Source organism: Numenius arquata, chromosome 25 (genome assembly GCF_964106895.1).
Source record: "Numenius arquata chromosome 25, bNumArq3.hap1.1, whole genome shotgun sequence".
Taxonomy (NCBI): Eukaryota; Metazoa; Chordata; class Aves; order Charadriiformes; family Scolopacidae; genus Numenius; species Numenius arquata.
The window spans coordinates 6371876-6390720 of NC_133600.1; the positions used below are offsets into that span (position 1 = coordinate 6371876).

The 18845-nt window shown below is 50.7% G+C and overlaps 1 protein-coding gene across 17 annotated transcripts in view; it reads left to right on the plus strand.

Annotated features, from left to right (window-relative positions):
* The window catches only part of CELF5 (CUGBP Elav-like family member 5), a 37942-nt gene that overhangs the window by 17252 nt on the left and 1845 nt on the right, over window positions 1–18845 (plus strand). For 9 of the 17 annotated variants that reach the window (XM_074163621.1, XM_074163605.1, XM_074163612.1 and 6 more), the window contains exons 3-8: window positions 4394–4442; window positions 11507–11635; window positions 12209–12288; window positions 13290–13436; window positions 17861–18005; window positions 18650–18796. In XM_074163621.1, coding sequence (XP_074019722.1) covers window positions 4394–4442; window positions 11507–11635; window positions 12209–12288; window positions 13290–13436; window positions 17861–18005; window positions 18650–18796 — 697 coding nt within the window. Of the gene's footprint in view, window positions 1–4393; window positions 4449–7437; window positions 7445–8873; window positions 8891–11506; window positions 11636–12208; window positions 12289–13289; window positions 13437–17860; window positions 18012–18649; window positions 18797–18845 lie in introns of all 17 variants that reach the window. The other 8 variants (XM_074163607.1, XM_074163614.1, XM_074163606.1 and 5 more) reach the window with 3 other exon arrangements.

Sequence of the window (18845 nt, forward strand, 5' to 3'; positions counted from 1 at the left end):
GTAAAGGCTGTGTACTTGTGAGAAGGATGGCCATGTGAACTAGCATCGTCTGAGGGAGTTGTGGGCTCTGGAGGGTAAGTGTGGCTGTGTTTGGAAAAAGAAGGTGTGTGTCCAGTGAGGAGGGCACATGGGAGGGAGAAGCTGAAGGGAGGCAATGGGAGCTTTTCCCCCTCCCATGTGCTGCCCATCTGGTGTCCATAGCTGCATGTGGCTCCAGGAGGCTTCTCGAGTCTAGTGGGTCATGGAGCTGACAGCTCTTAGTCTGTTGTTAGCAGTGGGTAGGAAGGACCGTGGTGAGGAGGGACTCAGAGACATTTGACCCATTGTGGCCTGACAGCATGCACTAAATGTTAATGTGATATTCTTCAGAAATGAAGAATAATAATGCTTAGCTGGATAATTTAATGAGAAAGATAAAGCTCAGCTAGTGAGGCAGGCACAAACTCATAAATCATTTGCATTTTCCTGCTTCAGCAGGGGAGTTGGACTAGATGATCTATACAGTCCCTTCCAACTCTAAAAAAAATCAGTGAAATTCAGTGAAATTCAGGTTCTCCATGTCACATGTGTTCACGTTTGTGTTCTTGAGTGGTAAAGGATGTCTGTGCATGTGCATCTACTTGGCATTTGGAATTTATGGCAGGCACATCCTGACTCTGTTGGATTTTGTGCCCAGCTGGGCATCTTAGACTCAGGTGTGTTCTCTGATTACTGTACAGCTTGAGATGATGACTGGAGGCCAGAAGAATTTGTATTTCCAGACTTTGCTTTGCAAGCCAGAAGCATGTCCTCACTGCTGTTCTGTTACTCTATTTCTCCCTCAGATAAAAGGGGTAAAGCTTGACCATCCTCTCTATGTGTTGAGTTCCTGTAGGGGACAGAGGTCTTTGTCTGAAACCTGTGTACAAAGTTTAGCACCACACGGGAACACTTCTCAAGGCCTTCTGACCTGTGTTGTGGAGTTCAAGCAACTGTAGACTCTCTTTGGATTTGTAGGCTTACACCTCTGCTTTAGAGGCCTTTGACAATTTTGTTCATCTTTAACGGCAACAGGAGACTTAACAGGATTAAAGTGGTGTAGTCCTGTTTGTGGAAGCCTCTGGGTGTCCAGTTCTCTGCAAGGAGGACCATGCCTGTCTCTGCCTCAGTTGGGACGCCTCCCATTTCAGGAAGCAGCAGGCAGAGAATCCTGCTGCTCTTCTCCAAGCCTCTCCATCTGGACAGATTTCTTGTATCTTGTTTTCTCCTCTTTACCCACATCTTTCAGAGCAGATGAAGACCAGCCCAGAGACCAGACCTGAGTTTGGTGGGTCACTCTTAAAGTCACTCTGGAAATGGACAGCCCTTGGCCGAGGGGTTGGTCTGATGCTGGCAGAGGGTGAGTCTTCCTGTGCCCTGCCAAGGTGCTGTGTCAAGCAGGCAAGAGAGAAGCCGTGGCCACAGCTGTGGGACACAGAGGAGCCCACTTGCCTGATCTCACCCAGGCGGGCCTGCTTCCTGTTGCCACTGCAGCCAGACTCTACTTCCAGACTGGTGCCAGCGTTGACCCATGTCACCATGCTGGCATTGGCACTGGCACCGCTGCCACCAGTGCTGTCTAACAGACATTGTGCCATGGCCGTGCTGTGGGGTGCGGTCCCCCATGGCAGCCAGGTTTGGTAGGGCCAGCCATGGCTCACCGCCCCAGGAGCAGGCCCTGCAGCATACCCTCGGCTGCTTCTCAGTCCCTGGGATGAGGGGAAGGAAAGGAGTGGACAGATGGGTAGAAGGGGCCCCTTCCCCAGAGATCATATCAAAATGTCTCTTTTGTGCAAAGCAGAGGGAATGCCCCCAAGAGCTGGTTTCCATGGCAACCACAAATGTCAGGTTCCATGTGGTGAATAACCGTTTCCATGACAACACCTCCTTTACCCTAGGTGCTGGGAGCTGGAGTGTCAGCCCTGTTGGGGGAGGGGATGGGGAGATGTCCTCAGGTACTTAACCCTCTCCAACCTTCCCCCATGCTTTCTTTTCCTTGCCCCAAGCACTCAGCCCCAGCATCCCTGTGTGGGTCCCTGCTCACGTGGGTGTGTGATGCTCTTGGCTTCCATGGCATCCCTCCCTCCCTCTCTCCCTCCCTCTCTCCCTTCCCCCAAATGGATTTGCTTCTCTCAGAAGCTGAGATCCGAGTCTGTCCTTCCATCTCCCTCCCATCTGTTTAGCTTAATCCTGGTTTTGCATCCTGCGTAGAAACAAAGCTATTTCTCAGAGCTGTGGGAGCAGTGGGGAGTGAGGTGACCAGCTGCTGTTCTTGGCTCTGCACTGAGTCCTCTCTTCCGAGCACACATCTGGGCTCCCTGCCCTCTCCCACCCCCCTCACCTCCCTGCTGCCCAAACAACCCCAGCCTCTGCTTGCACGGGCATATTGCCAGAGGCTGTGAGCAGCGAGAGGAGCCACTGCTTCTCAGCAAGGAAATCTGAGCCTTTCTGGAGCAATGTCTGACCACATTCCTCTGAACCCCTGCCCCACATACCACTCAGCTCATGGGCTGAAAGAGATGCCTGGTCCTTGGCAGCTCCTGGGGGAGCAGCAGCCCAGAGGCTGGCGAGTGCCAGTGCTGCGCATGCTGGGGCCACGTGGCAGCACAGCGGGATGCTAGGAGCTCTGCAAATCTATGCAGCTGATCGAGGGTGGGAAAGGGACCCTCAGCCTTTCCATCTCCCCCAGATGACACAACAAGTCCTGGGAGATGGACTTGGACTTGGCACTGCTGCCTCCGAGGTGTAGCATGGCAGCAGCTTGGCCTTCCTTTGGGGAGCTGCCAGCCAGTCTCTGGCTTTTCCAAGCCGCCCCATATTGCTCCTCGATGCAGGGATGGTATTGCCTAGGGCTGATCCCAGCTTCTGCTCATCCTGCCTGAGATCCACCAGTCAGTGGAAGCCAGCTCACAGCCCCCAGCTGCCACAAGCGCTGTCCTGTGGCCAGCGGTCAGTCCTCAGCAGCGATGTGCCGTGCTGCGGCAGCCTGTCACCTTCTGGTTGGCACCTTCTGTCCTGTGAACTGCAAAGTTACTTCGTGGATTCCCTTCAGCTGTTGTGAATGTGGGCCCTACCTCTGGTTTTTGGCCAGTCTGGCTCAGCCACCACTTAGAGACTTGACAGCAGTCCACATTTTGCATGTTGGCTTCTAAACACATTTCAGTTGGTGGCTTTTATGGCTTGATATCATTTTCTGTTTTGTTGTTGTTGCTGTTTTTCCTGAGGGTGTTTCCTAAGAGAGGGGGCAGACTATGCCTGGACCTGCGTATGCCTGGACTTGTGTGCAGGTTTACCTGCGATATTGTGATTGGTTTTTATTATGAATGTCAGTGATTCAAGTCACTGTCAGCCTCTGTGAATGATGCCGAGAGACATGGAGTGAGATGTGCTGTCAATGTGGAAATCTGCCTTGTATGCCATTCCTTGGAGGAGATTCTGGCTCAGTTGGATCACTCTAGCCTGGGAAGAAGGCTACAGCTTGTCAGCTTTCTGGACAGCATAGGACACGCATACCTTCCAGCAGATGAGAGTTTTGCCCTGCTTTACAAATCGGACAGTTAAAGCTGTGGGTTACTTAATGCAGCTCCTCCTTGGTAGAAGTGCTGGAGAGTCCCTCTATCACGTGAGCGAAGCTGCCCCTCAGGCTTGTTGCTTGTGGTTGGGTTATTGCTGATGACACTAATGGGTGCAAGAGAGGTAAACAGCACTTCACAACCAAGCGAGAGGAGTTTTGTCACTTCCAACCTGAGCGTTCCTCTTGTGGGTAGGAGATGTTGCTGGAGAGCAGCACCGCTCTTCTTTAGAGCCACTCTGGCGCACAGAGCTTTGACTGCCTGAGGGCTGGGGAAGGGGAAATGTAACATGGCTGCTTGCTGTATTGCTTCTAGCCAAGTTCAGAGGCAGGCTTTCATCCCTCCTGCAAGGAAATTGACTCAATTAGGTGAGGTGACCATGCCTGCACTGAGCCAGGGCAGGCATAGGAAGAGCTTCCAGGAAGTCTCACCTTAGGCCACCCTGACCACTCTTCAGGCTCCAGTCTCAGGGTGATGAGCTGCTTCCTTGGAGTCTTTTCTTTGCCACTTGCTGTGTCTGAGGAGGTGGAGGTTTATGCATGGTGGGCATTTCCAGGAGAGCTGTTCCCTGCAGGCAAGCAGCTGAGCAGGGAAAAACGCCACATTTCCTTTTGAGAAGTCTGAAATCCACGCAGTCCCATCTCCAGGGGTTTTGGTTGCCATCATGATGTCTTGGTTCCCTTCTGCCACTCTCCTACTCTGCACAGCAGGCAGAAAGGGGCACTCTTGTGCCACTGCCGTTAGCACCATGTGTCAGGCAGCTGGGCCAAGCTCTAACCCTCTGTGTTTCTCTTTCATTGCAGATGGCGCGCCCGATTCAAGTGAAACCTGCAGACAGCGAGAGCCGTGGAGGTAGTTGTCATCTCTCCTTGTTTTTCCTTTGGCAGCTGTGTGCTTGTGAGGGGGACCAAGCAAAGAGGCAAGGTCCTGACCTGGCCTTCCTCTCCTTGCAGTCTGTATGAAGGGATGTTTGTGTGTGGCAGGGATTTGGGGGGGCAGGAGGAGAGTCTAGGGATAGGCTTGTTGGGGAGCCTTCAGCTTGTCACAGCAAGCAGCTGAGAGCACCCTGAGTCCTGAGGGTAATAATGTGGCTGCCCACTCCGCTCTCCCAGCCCTTTGAGGGTACCACTGGCCTGACAGCGTCTACCCCAGGAGGTTCCTGAAGCAGGCACGCACTTCAGTGCGTGCCACTAGGGTCCTGGAGAGTGTAAGCAGTTGGGAAAAGGTTTCGTCATACTTATACCTGATCAGCCCAATAAAAGCCAGATCCCTGCAGCAGCACTGGCTTTTTAACCTGTTCAGCTCACTGCTTCGCAGCTGATTCTCCTGTCCACAACTCCCTCCTCTGCCTCCCCATCACTGTTGGACTGTCTCGGCCTCTCCCCTTGGTCCTGCAGCCACCCCCATCACACTGTCAGGGCACAAGAGCTGTTGCAGAAAATAGCATGTGATGGAGAAATAGTGTCTGAAGGGAAAGGATCCTGAGTTTAGGCCTGAGATGGAGGTGCTGTCAGCCTGCAAGGGACCAGCTTGGTTAAAGCAACATACACTGAGTAGTTCAGAGCTGGAAGTTTGGGAACAGGAGAATATCTTTTAAAGGGGAGCTCACAGCAGCTCAGATGCCTCCTCCAGGTGACGGTTTGCAACTCCAGCCTTTTCCAAATTTATGAACTTGTTTTGCTGCTTTTCCTTGTCTTAGCAATACATTTATTTTCCTCTTCTCTCCATTCCTGTCTCTTCCTCTCCATGCCTTGTGCTGTTGGTGTTGCCTCTGCAAGCAGTTTTGGAGTGGGGAGGGAAGAATTTGTGTGAAACTGTTTGTGCTGTAGGGCAGTGTATCCTGCATGTTTTGTTTAGGTTTGGGAGGCTTTTGTTTTAAGGGGACACTTCCAAGCAGTTTGTAGTGACTTTTAATTATTGCACTGACAGGAACATGAGATATGTTTTATAATATTTTATATGAATGTATGATCCTCCTTTAAAAAGAAAAAAAAAAATTATCTGTTCAAGTCAGATCATTTTTCCAAATAGAATCTGTGACTTTTCATTATTTACTTGAAGGATAAGATACCTGACTTTTACTGAAGTCTAGGCATTTTTATTCCCTTGAGCTATACTGTGAATCCCAGACATGCCAGCTAAAGACATGCGCCTTTTGAAAAGAAGTGTGGCTTAAGTGTCCAAAGAAACTAGCGTGCCTAAAACACATAGGACTGGATTCATCTCACCTTACTTCAGTCCCTGTGTTCAGGCTTGAGTTTAAGGTGCTTGTCCATGCTATAGACAGTAAAAAGAGACCAGTGCCTTCAGAGCAATTCACTATCTCACTCTTGACACTGATGTGGATGAGCTGTCCTTTAGAGGTGCCTGCAATGGACAGAGGAAGCTGACTGCTCACTGACATCTCATATTGCCTCTGGACACAAGCATTGGGTTGTCAATCCTTCCCCCGTCACATTGATTTTAAAAATTTACACACCAGATTTCTAATTAATTCAGAAATTTTGTAATTGTATCTGAGGTTATTCCTAATGAGTCTTTAAAAAAAAAAAAGCACAGGAGACTTGGAAAGCATTTGCCAGTCATAGCAATAACTCAACATCACAAACTGTTACATGCACACACTGGCAGATCCCGTGCACCCTCAGGCTGTAAGACGTGGCTGCACTGCAGCCCTCACAACCAACACGGAGACACGGGCAGACACCCCATGTGTGCATTGCTTTGCAAATACATACGTGTGTTCACTTGACACGCACATTCATAGGCAAATGCACACATTTCCCTTCACCAGGACCACCCATGCAGAGCTGACACTCCTCCTGCATTAAGCCCTCACACAACAGCAGTAAACACAGACCAAACAGACAATTCAGGCTGTGAACAGACCGACCACTGCAGCTTTGTTTTCTTAAAAGTTTGTGTCTCTCTGATGAGTGCAGCTCTGGAATCTCTGGTGTCTAATACCAGGCTGAGGTCATTTCTGCAGTCTTTCTTTTGCTGGTGGGACACTACTAGGGACTCTGTTTTCTACACAGCTACCTAGTATCGCAAAATGTGTTGGCACTTAACATCTCTGATGCCTCAGATCCTCTGTCAAATTGAGCTGAAATAGGCCAATAGGTTCAAAAACAGTGTGTTGATTTGGAGGCAAGCTTTTGGTCAAGGCATTGGACTCTGAAATCTCTAAGTTTATGAAAAGTGGCACAATCTCTAATGACTGCAAAAGTCAGGGCTCTAGATTTGTCTGAATCAAGTTGCTCTTTCCAAAGGTTTCTGTCATGATGCTCCACTTGTCAGAGAAGTGGATGAGCAGGTTTGCAGATATGAGAAGAGCCACATAGCAATACATATATGCTATATGCTATAGCAATAGCTCCACACTGGCAGGAGGTAAAAGAGAGATTTGGGGCAGGACAAAACTGCTTGGACTAGGAATTTATCAAGGGAACAGCTTCATACATCAGTGAGGCTCTGCTCTGCATTATCCTTGAAGGGAACCTCTTTTATCCTCTCCAGAGTCTGACATCTCTCGAATGAAGCACCCTGAATTAAGCAAATTAAGTTAGAGCACCAGAACTTGTCTCCTGGTTTAAAAGATGCTAATTTTTGTGCCAAAGGGGCAGTTTTGGCCAATCCCTGCAGGGGCTATACGGGGATATCTGGATGCTCAGTGTTAACTGCATCCCGCAGAGGGAATTGACTACTAAAAATATGCTGCCTGTATTCATTCAGAGGGGGACCTGTGATTCTGGCACAGGCTTTGTCAGCTCTTTCCTCCTTTCCGTTATGCCTCTGATGTGAGCCTTGGAGTGCCAGGAGGAGATGGAGTGAGGGGGCAGAGGAGCTTGTCTGTGTTTCTTGCAAGACCAGGAGCACTCTGCTGCACTGATGTGACAGGACAGCGAGGCCAAGCCCATTAGCACTGCCTTAGAGATGAGTAAGGTCTCTGCATACCCAAGGAGATTTGCTTCGTCCTGTTCACGGCCAACTGCTTCCGGAGGCTTCCTTCCTCTCCCCGATCCTTGCTGCTGACAGTTGCTGGCCAGATGACCTAAATCCACTGGGTTTAAAGGGCAGCAGTGTCCAGTGCTTGTGTGCTCTCCTCTCTGTCTCATGGCCGGAGCATTCAGCCTTAACCCCTCCCTTGTTCCCAGGGTATCTTCATCAGCAACCTGCTCTTCGCTGGCCCTCCTCCTGCTGCCTGGGTGACTGGCTGCGCCCAGAGCATGTTTCCATAGGAACTCAACAGTCAGAGACCAGAGACAATTTTCCTGGTTGCCGGACAGCATGGGAAATTGCCAATCAGGGTGAAAAACAAGAGCTGGAGAGAAAGTGAAGGAAAAACAGCACTTGTGTGCTGTTGCAAGTTGGGGAGAGAAGATCTTTCAGCACTGCAGGAGTCCCTGCTGGGGAGCTGAAGGAGCCAGTTACCCACAGCAGCGTCTTGAGGATGTCAGCTGATTTGGGACCGAACGCTTTAAGAGTGATGACAGCAGACATCAGGAGAAAGGGCTTGCAGGGTTTTGGTCCAGTTGTGGAGAGATGAGGCAGCTTGGTTATTGGTTGGCGAACACCCCTATTTGAAAGCTGGCATTTTTTTCTTCCAAATTAAAAAAAGAAAAGCTGAAATTCCCACAGAAACACAGGAGTTCCAAAGTGTTCCATTAGTGAGCCCTGTCAGACAACAGAAGATCTGCAGTAAAACTGCAAGAATGGAGACTAGCATCCACTGTTTCAATGGACCTTTCCCAAAGTGCAGGGTAAAGAAAAATGGTTTTGACTCAACAGAAATGGTATGAGGATGAAACCACATGAATTATTAAGGAAATTTCAAGGCCCTCTGAAGGAGAAAACAGCTAGTAACATAGTTTAATGTTGATTTGATTGCAAGTTGACAAGGTTCCTTTTTGTTCAGTCCCTCCATTGCAAAGTTGTGGCCTCTTGCATCCATTAGACTGTTGCTTGGCAGAAACTTAAGCTTTGTGTGGCTGTGGTAACCATCAGGTCTTTGCACTGAATTAGTCATCAGCCAAAACTGGAACCACTTACTAGACTCTCCACTGGTTAGCCACTATTCTTCCGCGAAAACCTCACTTTACACAAAATCAGATCCAGAAGCAAAAGGCCAATGTTACAAAAATAAGATTACATTCATGTAGGTGTATGCTCCCACCACCTAGAGTTCCAGCTGTTTAAATTTCTAATATAACTGACTTTCCCACTTGTTTTGACACCACCCTGCCACCCTGATCCAAACAGCCTGCTGGGATCCCTAACAAGCAAGGCAAGACCATCAAGTGTATTTCTGGCTGTTAAGTCTTAGTCCGCAATTATTTGCTTGTTAGTTCAAAGAACAGAAGATTATTTTACAGCATCTAAAGTCAGTACAAATATTTCCCAATGTGTTTCTCCTCTTTGTTGATGTGTTTTTTGAGGAACTCCTGCTGTGTTTGCAATCCAAAGGCCGCAGCATGGTGTGCATATCTGAAATAAGGCCTGGCTGCAGCTGCAATATAGATAGAGTCAGGGTAGAGGAAGGGGGAACACTGCAGAGCTCATGTCCCATCCCATAACCAAACTGGGATCACGTATGGCACCAGGTCATGTTAATGGGAGCACAGAGCTACTGCTCCTTTAGTTTCCATTCTCCTCTCCACCTCCCAATAAACATGTTCCTGACCAGTCCCATTTTTTTTTCCACTCCCCTTCCAGTCAGATTTTTCACCTTCTCTATGTGCTGTTTTTTGGCTGTTTTGCCCACCAGCATTTCTGAGCTGGCCCTTGGGTGGGGGCAGATCCTGTCGTACTGCTAAGGCAGAAGCTGTACGGCACCTGGTTTATTAGCTCCTGTGCCTTGGCTGGGCATTATTGGGCACTGCCAGAGCACCACATTTTGGATGGACTCAGTCAGCTGAAATAGTGTCTCCAAAATGCAACCATTGTCACGTGGGTGCAGGGAGAAATGTAGAAAGAATCGCAAGGAAAATGGAAGAGGATGAAATTCCCACAGGTTTAGTTATCCAAGGAATCATGGAAATGGGGAAGCTGGGAAACTTGGCCATTAGAAAATACATAAGGCCATGTATTTCAGCCACTTCCAGTGATATAAATCAGGAGTATCTGTTTGGGACTGGGTAAGAGCCTTAGATGCAGCACTTTTAATCCTTTATCTGTGGTGGATCGAAGTGGCATCTGTGTTGCATATACATCTAGTGCCCAGAGGAGAGCAGTGCCTGCGTGAGCTGGCACAGCCGCGCAGAGCGGCTCCCTGTGATGTCTGCATGGGGGAAGGTTGCATCTCTCTGCACGTCCCTCTTGCTCACTGAGTTTATTTTGGAAGGCACCCGCTGGGGCTGGGTCAATGTGCAAGCATGTTCCTGTGCATGTGGGAGCCTGCGTGCTTGTCCGTTAGTGTTGTGTGTGTGCGCCTGCTTTTCTGCAAGGGAGTGATGGCATGTGTAGATGCTTCCTGCATGTGCTCCCAAGTGTGTCTGTATGCGGCGGAGTGGGGGACGGAGGGGGGGCAGGTTGCTTACTTATCTGAGTGGGAGCCATCCTCTGAGCCAAGGGGAGCAAGGAAGTGGCTGGGAAGAGGCCGTGCCGGCAGCATGAATGTGTAATGTGTCATCCATTCCTGCTATGCATACACACCACTACCCCTACAGCCTGCTCTGCTGCTGTAGCTCCAAGACCTGTTGTTTTTCAGGTCACTGCACCCTCAAACAGATAGCAGCTTCCTTGCTATTTTCCCTGACACGCGTCACATTACATTGCTTGTTTTTGAAGCCAGGTCCTCTGACCCTGTCGCTAACAATAAGGAATCCTCTGCTCCTCCTAAGCCGTATTCTGACACACTCGCTCCTATGGGTCCTGTCTCCCTGTGCATGTTTGGGGCAGTGGGGGAAGGTTAACTCTGTAGTTGGCACAACTATCTCCTTGCAAAAATGGAGATTGGGCCAGCATTTAGGCTGGGATTTTAATGTTGTGCTATTTTAATAGCTGTTTACAGCAATCCATGGAGGCTGTTGCCCCAACCACTGCTGTGTTTGTGCTTGGTTGGATGGCATCAGGCTGTGTGATGGGCCCCTGTGTGTCCTGATGGGGGCAGAGAGGGGGAGAAAGTACTGTACATCTTTCTTCCCACCTCCGCACTTCACCATCACAACAAAACCATTCTCCCTTCTGATGGAGGAACCCAGAAGGACCCTGAGCTCAAAGTCCTGGATGTGTTGGCCAGCCTTCTATCCCTCTGCCAGTGTGACATGGGTACAAAATGCCCTTGGAGAGGGGGGAATGGGGACCATGGAGCTGTTTGTTGGCCCTCACCCAACTGTCTTGGATTTTGCTGTGCCTGTGGTGAGGCAAACTGGGACCCAGGATGCCAGGGTTTATTCCAGGCCTTAGACGACAGCTCAGTAGACATACTGGTTAGACTGGGGTAGGGAGAGGCAAATTGAAGCCAAGATGCTTGGTTACATAGCAGCTGTGGAAAGGAGAAGGAAACAGAAGCCAAGGGTCCCGGCATTTATTCACCCTGCCTGGCTTCTTCTGCTGTATTTCCTAAGGTACCTCTTGAACTTCACATATTGTCCCATATGGGTATAATTGCCCAGGCAGTTTTTCTTATTACCATTTTTGTTGGATCATTCAAATGAAAGGCTAATGAATAGAAGGAAATTACTAATCTTTTGTTTTCCTTTGGGGAGGGTAGGACAGGGGAAGCCACAGAAACCTTTGCAGGTGTGAGGAGCCTGGGAGGACCCTGCATACTCACCTCTGGAAGCATTTTAGCAAATTATTTCCATGCCAGGCATGTTTTCAACACATGGGCTGTTTTGTGCTTAAGTCTCCCTATCCTCCTGCTTTGGACTGTAAGCCTCATAGAAGGTTGATGTTTCTGTGTTTGCCCCTAGGGGACAGGAAGCTCTTTGTGGGCATGTTAAATAAGCAGCAGTCTGAGGATGACGTGCTCCGACTCTTTGAACCATTTGGGGTCATTGATGAATGTACAGTGCTCCGTGGACCTGATGGTAACAGCAAAGGTGTGAACCCCTCTGTGTGTTGTGCCCCTTCTCCCTGCTCTTCAGGCAGCGCTCACCTTCCTCACCACCTGGGCCTCACCACCCTGCCCATCTTTAGGGCAACCCATATCACAGTCAGGCACAGGGAGCAGGGAAGGAAGAAGCTGCAAGGAGAGATTGGGGAAGATGGGCAGAGACCAAGGTGAAAGGAGGGGAAGCAGAGCACGATGAGTAGCTGAGTTACTGGGATCACTGGTGAGCCTGTTGGCTCAGTCTGGGCCTGCAATTTGAAATGTTTGTACCCACAATTAGGAGTGCATAGAGAATTTGGGAACGTGGTAATCAGGGGCAAGGGTGGAGATGGTGACATCATCTAAAGAGTATATCATTGAAGTAACAATTTGAGACCCCCTCCTGTTTTTCCAGGATAGAGGACTTGGGATGAGTCATCCTTTTTGTTCCCTGCTTTTCTTGGGGTGGCTTTCCTTTGCCCTGCCTGAGATCCAGATATTGTCTCTTGCGTGATGATGCAGGGGGCACTTTCACAGCAGTCCCGTCACTGCAATCTCCTGTGCTCTTTCTGTCCCTTTCCAGGCTGTGCTTTTGTAAAGTTCTCATCTCACACAGAGGCTCAGGCAGCAATCCACGCACTCCATGGCAGCCAGACAATGCCCGTGAGTATAAGGCCAGGGTACCTACCCTCTTCCTAATCCTCTTCACATCACGCTGTTGCAGGGACCTCCCCTCACTGTCCAAAACCAGACAGGTTCAACTGCAGTTTCCAGCTTGTGTGGTTGTGGAGGGGGGACGGGGGGGGGGTGCGCACATCTGTGCTCTTGTGTTTGGGAACCAGCTTGGCTCCTGGGTTGGTGTGTGTATCTATGTCCAGACTCATAGTGACAGAACTTGTAGCTATAAAGGCTGGCTAAACAAAAGAGAGCCAAGGACCAGGCCATGAATTTATCTCAGAGACAGCTACCTGGAGTAGTTCAAAACTGAGCAGGGTGCAAGCTCACAATTCAGCAATGTGGGTAGTCATGACTCCAGTGTCTGAGCACACTCCCCGCCTTCTCTTATTTTGGCAGCGGAGGAGGCCCCTGGGCCAGGCCGGGTGTGGATGGATGGGGATGCTTTGCACATGGTGTGGGGTTGTGTAGCCGCAGCTGTGCCTTCTTGTGCAAGTGGAGCTGCAGTTGTGATCTTGTGTCTCACAATCTCTAACCTGGATCAGGGCACCCTGTGAGCAGGACAGTGCATTGCTGCAGCAGGGCTATTTCCAGCTGCTGGGAGCTGCTCTGCCTGTCCAGCCAAGCTCATGGTGGTGGAAAGATGGTGCTTGTGGCTGATGATGTTCGGGGTGTTCCTGGCTGCACCCTCACCTGGTGAATGCAGACGGGGATGTGCACCCACTTGTGCAGCTGTGCAAGGCCCAGGGTGTGAGGGGAAGGGTGGGCGAGGGAAGGGTTGGATGGACGGATGGATGGGGAAGGGCACAGCCCAGGCTCCAAGCAGCTCCTGAGCACTTTCACACCAGTATTTGCTCTTCTGCTCCTCTTCCTGCTCCTCTCTGCTGCCTGTTCTGCCCCATCTCACCTTGCCTGACTGCTGACTCTCTGGCTGTCCCATGGCCTCTGCTCCTGCTGCTCCTCTCTCTGTCTCCTCTCTCTGTGCCTAGGGAGCCTCCTCCAGTCTAGTGGTGAAGTTTGCTGACACAGATAAGGAGAGGACCCTCCGTCGTATGCAGCAAATGGTGGGGCAGCTGGGGATATTCACTCCATCTCTCACCTTGCCGTTCAGCCCATACAGCGCCTATGCGCAGGCTGTGAGTATCACGCGTGTGTGTGGGGGGAAAGGCTGCCCTCTTGGCTGTGGGGCAACACCATACCTGGGCTGGGAGACCACAAACGGGTCTCGGTAACATGCGTGAAAGCTTCCCGGCACCTGGGAGTTGTTCCTGGGTTCAGTTTCTCCAGTCAGCAGCCTAGTCTTTGTGCATTTCTCTCCTGGAAGGGGTGACAGGAGGGAGCTGGGACCTCCCCAAAGAGGTTGGATTTCTCTGATGTGGTGTAGACTGGTGGAGGTGTCTGGGAACAGGTCAAGCATGACCCAGCATCTTTCTGTCTTGTTTTGAGAACAGGTCAGGCATGACAGTCTGCCGGCTTGTGGACTCTTCCTCTGAGTTTATGGCACAAACATGTGTCTCTGTTTTTGGAGCACCATGAGAGCCCTGGGCCCAGCTTCATGTGTTTATTTCTCTGCTGAAATTCGCAGGAGAGCCCTAATCCCCCCAGTGCTGTCCTCAGTTCCCAGGGTTTTCTTCTTGGATAGTGTGACTGTGGGGTTCACAGGATGCTGGAGAAGGACCTGTGGGTATCAGAGAGTCAGAGGTATTTCAGCAGCCTCTGACTCTTCTGGCAAGACTGGCTGTGCTTTGGCTCTTAGCGAGAGAACCTCATTGCCTTGGAGCGATGGTGGTGATTGCCACTGATGTTTGAGGGAGGTCTCAAACTCAGCAAGTCCCTGACCAGCTGTGGTGGAGCATCTTTTGGGTCTTCTTGGTGACTGTCACTTTCAGGTCTCAGCTACCAACTATAAAGCCCATGGAAGGAGGCTCAGAAATTGCTCAACGCATGAGAGATGCTTGTGTCAAACAAAGAATTCAAAAGTAGATACTGTCACTGAAAGTAATTTTGCGGGGAGGGGAGTGCAAGTAAACCTGGTTTTCTAATATATATGGACAGCTCTTTTAGCTCTGGCTTCAGTGTAAGTGGTTGTGTGAGGAAGGAGAGTATCGAGACTTTCTAGACTTGGCCTTTGAGTGCTCTCCAATCTTCTGAAACTCCTACTGATGACAAGAAGCCAGTCAGGCCGAGGCTGTGGTCCTTGCTTATCTGCATCTTCTTTCTCCTCAGTTGTGTCTGTAAATTTGTTGCTTTGTCTGTGATTCTTCACTGGCTGCCTTTATTTTGGCTTTCCCCTTGACTCAAGACTTAGCCTATCTCCCACTCTTTCAGGTTTTTTCCTCCTTTTCCTTCTCCTTTCCACTGGTTTTGGTTCTCTCTCCGAGGCACTGACTTCACACCTGATTGTTTTTTCTGTTGTGTCATCCCAGTCTTTAGTTTCCCTTCTCCCGGAGGAGAGATCCTAGCCAATTCTCATATGCATACAGTGTCCCCATCAGAGGGAGAGGGTGTCAACCCTTTGAAATGCCATCTAATATCTCTGGAAGTGGGCACAGAAGGGAGGGGTTTCCTTGCTGAATCTTGTTACAGCACCTCCAAATGTCCTGCCATTGGCAGCTCTTGGGAGATGGAACCTCTGGTAAGCCAGGGCTCAAGGGAACTCCAACATAGCTTGTGCTTGCATGGTGCAGGGCTTGGAGGAACCCCAGGGTTACTCATGGGCCCAGGAGGTGCAGCTCACAATTATGTATGTAGTTGAATCAGACTGAGAGGAATGAGTGCTGCTGGAGTGAACTAGTGCATAGAATCATAGAATCATAGAATGGTTAGGGTTGGAAGGGACCTTAAAGATCATCTAGTTCCAACCCCCCTGCCATGGGCAGGGGCACCTCCCACTAGAGCAAATTGCTCAAAGCCCCATCCAGCCTGGCCTTGAACACTTTCAGGGATGGGGCATCCACAACTTCCCTGTGCAACCTGTTCCAGTGCTTCACCACCCTCACAGTAAAGAATTTATTCCTAATATCTAATCTAAATCTCCCCTCTTCCACTTGTCCTGTCACTACACTTCCTGACAAAGAGTCCCTCTCTGGCTCTCCTGTAGGCTCCCTTCAGATATTGGAAGGCTGTTATGCATCGTAAGCATTGGTTCAAACATTCACAATGTAATAAGCAACAAATTCCTCTCCCTGCCCCCATGGGATTTGCTGCCTTGCCAAGTCAAAGCAGTCCCCAGAGTCTCTGGCCTAGGAAGAAAAAGTTTGGAGGTTGGGTAGTTTGTTTTTTTGTTTCTTTTTTTTTTCAGTTCGATGTTTTAAATTTATATTAATTGCATTTTCCCTTAAAAACTATCTCAAATTAAACATGAATTAATGACAAACTATATCAGATCTACAGTTATTCTGATCTATTAAAATATGCAAAATATTAAAAATAGCCAAACAGTACATGTTAGTTGATACAGTTTGTAAGAAAAGTTCTCATGCTTAGCTGGGAAATATGACTGGCTAGGCATCTGGAAGCAGTTTATTTCAGTGCTTAAACCAGGTTTTGATCCCAGGTGCCCCTTCTGCAAGTGAAAAGTGAGCATTTCCTTCATTTCAGTTTATTCAACAAGTCGAATTCAGTAATTAGGTCAGATGGAGTTGGGGAACTGATTGGAAGCTGAAAAAATAATAATGTATCGATACAAAAGAGACCTGAAGTCTTAAAAAAAGCAACCAGTGTAATTTACTAGCTGCTTATAATGAATATTTCTTGAATATTTCTTGTATTTCATAAATGAGTTAGTTGTAAGCACAAGACAGTTTGTTCTTTTTTGTTTGTTCACATACACCCATACATCCTACCTCTCCCCCAAAAAGGGCTCTCCCCTCTCCTAGCACTGCCCTGCGGAGTCAGATCCACCCCAGCTGCTTTGCTTTTGCTAGGTTACAGAGACAGCAATGCCACGGAATTAGGCAATTCCTCTTCTTTTTATGCAACAGCAATAATGAGCGTCTGTGTGGAGGAAACTTAGAGAAGGTTTAGCTAGCCGTGAACTTTTCAGAGTTACAAGATTCTCCAGCTGAGAATCTGGTAACTAGCCAAACTGGCTTACTGACGCAGCCATTTGCGGATGACGCAGGTTGCTTGAGCGGTGTGTATTTCTGTTGCAAAGCAGACAGTGGACCACAGTTGTAGTTACTGTAAGGAGGATCTATGGGTTTCTTGGGTTTTGCTATGTGCCACCCCCAGGTCCTACGGCCAAATCGCAGAGTTTCTGGAGAGCTGTGCCTGCGCCTCCCCTGCTCTTCTTGCTTGATGGCGAAGACAAGGCTTATAAAGGGGATAGATAATTTTGTATCCAGAGCTAAATCTTCGTTGCCACTGCATTCTGAGCACAGTCTGATTTGATCTTACGCTCCAGAGCACGAACTGATGGCCAAATAAGACCAGAAGGGGATTTTTCTTCCTCTTCCTACCCTCCTCTCAACCTTGTGTCCCACCCTCCCCGCTTCCCACCCCTCTTCTTTTGCATTGTGCATCTCTGCCCAGTCCCATGTGTTACGAGACCACAGGAAGCTGCCATCCCCCACCCCAGGGTGCAGGCCACTGCCAGAGGAATGGCTGAGCTCAGCAGATGGGGCAGACCCCAGACAGCAAAGCACACCATGAGAGCTGGGCCTGGGCAGCACCTGCTTGTAGGGCAAGGTGCACATACCATCATGAGCTCCGTGTGCCTCCCAGCAGCATGGCCTCCTTGCAGAGGCAAAAGGGCAAAAGGAGAGGGATTTGGATCCCATTCCTTAAGGAAAAGCTGTGTTATTTAGTACCTGGCACTGTCCCGGGAGAAGAGGCAGTGCTTGGAGAAGGGGCCATGGCTGGGAGGAAACATCGCTGGGCCTGACAGCGTGGTGGGGCCTGTAGGGAGTGGGTACCGCTGGGTGCCAGGAGCACCCCCTTCTCCGGCCCTTCCCCACTGCGGAAGCTCTGAGCAGGAAGGGCCCGCCTCGATGGCCGGGCGCCCAGCGGGGCGAGCGAAGGCCCTGCAAGGCAGCTGGTATGCGGAGAGGGCGAGGGTGGGTGGGCGCTGCCCAGCGGTGGCCCTGCCTTAGCGGGGGACGCCCGGCCAGCCGTGCCTAGCTCTCGGCGGCTTCAACGCGTGGCCTGGCCCAGGCCGCCGACCGACCCGGCCAGGGCAGCCCCTGCGCGGGTACGCGGCCGCAGGGAGCTCCGGGCCCCCCCTCGGGGCCGCCGGGCGCGGCCACCGTCAGCCGGGCGGGGCGCGGGCTTCAGAGGCCGCCGCCCGCCCCGGCAGGTCCCGGCGAGTCGGGGGAAGCGCCGGGGCAGGCAGCGGGAGCCCGGCGACCCCCAGTGGCGGCTGCGGGGCATGGCGAGGCCGCAGCTCCGGCCCATCCCCGGCCACGGGCAGCGGCGGGGAAGGTGGAGGCCGGGCTCCCCTGCGCGGTCTCTCGGGGCTCCGCCGGCCCCGGCAGCGCGAGGCCCGGGGCACCGAGCCGCCCCCGAGGAGAGCCAGAGCCCGGGCAGCGCGGGGCCCTGACTGCGCCGTCCTGCCTTGCAGCTGATGCAGCAGCAGACGACGGTTCTCTCCACCTCCCACGGCAGCTACCTGAGCCCGGGCGTCGCCTTTTCCCCGTGCCACATCCAGCAGATCGGTGCCGTCAGTCTCAACGGGCTGCCGGCCGCCCCGATTGCACCTACATCAGGTGAGGGCCTGGTGCAGCAAGTCCTTCGCTACCAGTGAGCCTCCCGCCCCAGCACTCCACAAGGTGCTTATACAGGTAAAACAGTTCCTGCATCCCCCCGGCTCAGCATCTGGATTAGGCCACTCTTTTCTAAAAATGCAGCCTCAGGAGAGTAGTCCCTAATGCCGCACAAATTTCTGCAGCCTCCCTGACACCTTCACGTGTTCAACACATGCTCCTTTGCCCTTCTGCTGTTCCTCTCTGCTGCAGTTTTGGTTTTTTTTTCCCCCATAAAGAAGGACCAGGTTCCCAGGATTGCACCTGATTCTGAGTATATCACCATCCCACTGTAATAATATCAGCAATAATGCATATTGGTCAAGAAAAGGGCTGTATCATACTAGATGCTGTGCAAACCTGGATTAAAAATGTTCCATCCCAAAGCTCTGACAGCAGCCAGGACTAACAATGCTGTGCACACTCTTCACGCTAGTGCTGCCTCTAATTTTGTGAAGGCTGCAGCACTAGTCTGTCACCTCCACATGCCAACTAGAAGAGATAGTAGCTTCATATGCAGTTTTGATAGGCAGATGGAAGGAGGGAGTATGGACCTTGACTTGCTGGACCTCGACTCTCACGGGATGTCCTCTCTTCTTGCTCTACAGGGCTACACTCACCACCTCTCCTGGGAACAGCATCCATGCCAGGGCTCGTGGCACCCATTTCAAATGGATTCACTGGAGTGGTACCATTCCCAAATGGGCATCCAACCTTGGAAACAGTTTACACCAATGGCCTTGTGCCATACTCAGGTACAGAGAACAGGGGAAAAAAACCATCCAGAGACCTCAGGAACTGAAA